The sequence below is a fragment of the Rhizomucor pusillus genome (genome assembly GCF_041956525.1).
Source record: "Rhizomucor pusillus strain CBS 183.67 unplaced genomic scaffold VTP01scaffold_8, whole genome shotgun sequence".
NCBI classification, from domain to species: domain Eukaryota; kingdom Fungi; phylum Mucoromycota; class Mucoromycetes; order Mucorales; family Lichtheimiaceae; genus Rhizomucor; species Rhizomucor pusillus.
The window spans coordinates 1,158,896-1,160,320 of NW_027192150.1; the positions used below are offsets into that span (position 1 = coordinate 1,158,896).

General features: G+C 43.5%; 1 protein-coding gene across 1 annotated transcript; it reads right to left on the reverse strand.

Annotated features, from left to right (window-relative positions):
- Positions 1-185: 185 nt before the first annotated feature.
- Positions 186-1,369, reverse strand: VTP01DRAFT_10462 (uncharacterized protein; the record flags this gene model as incomplete). The annotated part of the gene is made up of 2 exons (XM_069378827.1): positions 186-500; positions 1,106-1,369. The coding sequence occupies 2 exons, from the start codon at positions 1,367-1,369 to the stop codon at positions 186-188; spliced, it is 579 nt and encodes a 192-aa protein (XP_069239887.1).
- Positions 1,370-1,425: the final 56 nt, after the last annotated feature.

A 1,425-nucleotide genomic window follows, 5' to 3' on the forward strand; every position in this document is an offset into this window, starting at 1 on the left:
AAAGCGACATCTTTTTTTCGTTTTTTATGTATATGTCATACTGTGGTGATCTGTGGAGAATAATTAAGAATTACATCACAGTTGCTCTCCGTTACGACAGTTTTCTAAGCATCTATAAAAATGAGAAACAAAACCTTCGAAATCACTCAACCTTAAGCTATTGGATGCTTCACTGATTCGTGTCATCAACGTCTCGCTTTCCAAGTACCTGTTGCGCTTAACTTTGCTCTCGACAACTGACCAAAACTGCTCAATAGGATTGAGTTCAGGCGAGTATGATGGAAGATAGGCACATCGATACCCTCGAGACTCGATACACCTAGAGATATCGTCAGCCTTATGAATAGAGCATTATCCATAACCAAATAATGGCCCTTCATCTGCTCATATTTGGTCCATCTCATCATTGTAGCCTTAAGGAAGCTAAGATGATGACCAGTTACAGTTCCTCTGCTTATAGCCTCGGAATGACCTGCTCGCTTCCTTTTCTTGACTGGTGCCTGTGGAAGTCTCAAGCTGCACTTAATCAGACCAGATGCAGAGATTGCTCCGAAGATTGTGGTCGTCCTTGCTCTTGTTTTTGGCACTGTAACCACGGCAGAAGACCCTTATTTCGACCATGCCATGCTGCGCTTCATATTAATATGGAAGGCAGACTCATCAAGAAAGACACAGTTTTTTCTAAAGTCGATGTCGGTCATGTCCCATTTGCGCACCCAGCAAGGCGCTCTTGAATCTTAGCCTCGCTATTCCTGTCTACAGGCTGAAACCGAGCTTTTTTCAATGACAAGTTGCATTCTTTCTTCACAAACCGATGAAGCGTCGGTTTGGATACTTTGAGTCCCTCAAATCTCTGAAGCAGTCGCTCCATCAACTGTTCTAGGACAATCGACGGATTCTCGTCAACGCATTCTAAAATAACTTTCTAATGCTCTTCATTGAGAATACGCGGACGACCACTGTTTTTAAGCTTCTCAAAAATGCTGTCAGGATCATCTTCATACTTTGACGCCCATCTTTGTGCTGAACGGACATGTATTCCCAACTGCTTTGCAGCAGCTGACGCACTCAAAACCTTCTCAAATACCAGTTTGAAAAATCTGACCCTATCTTGGTCAGTGTATATGGTGTAAGCACGCTTGGGAGTCCGTTCTCTCATGCAAATGTCTTTGTCCTTTGGCTTGTCGACATGCGTAGCAACAGACTCATGATTGCGCTCGCAAGATATACCACGCAAATATTCCGTGTGAGAACTAACGGTTTGAAGAGCGTACACTTCCTCATCAACGACATAGTCCATGGGCTCAAGACAGCCATACTCATCATCAACATGGCCCTGCCCATCTTCATAGCGAAATTGGTTGCTCATTTCGATTTTAAAAAATGTATAGATGAAGAAAAACCACAGCGCCTGAGAAGCTGACG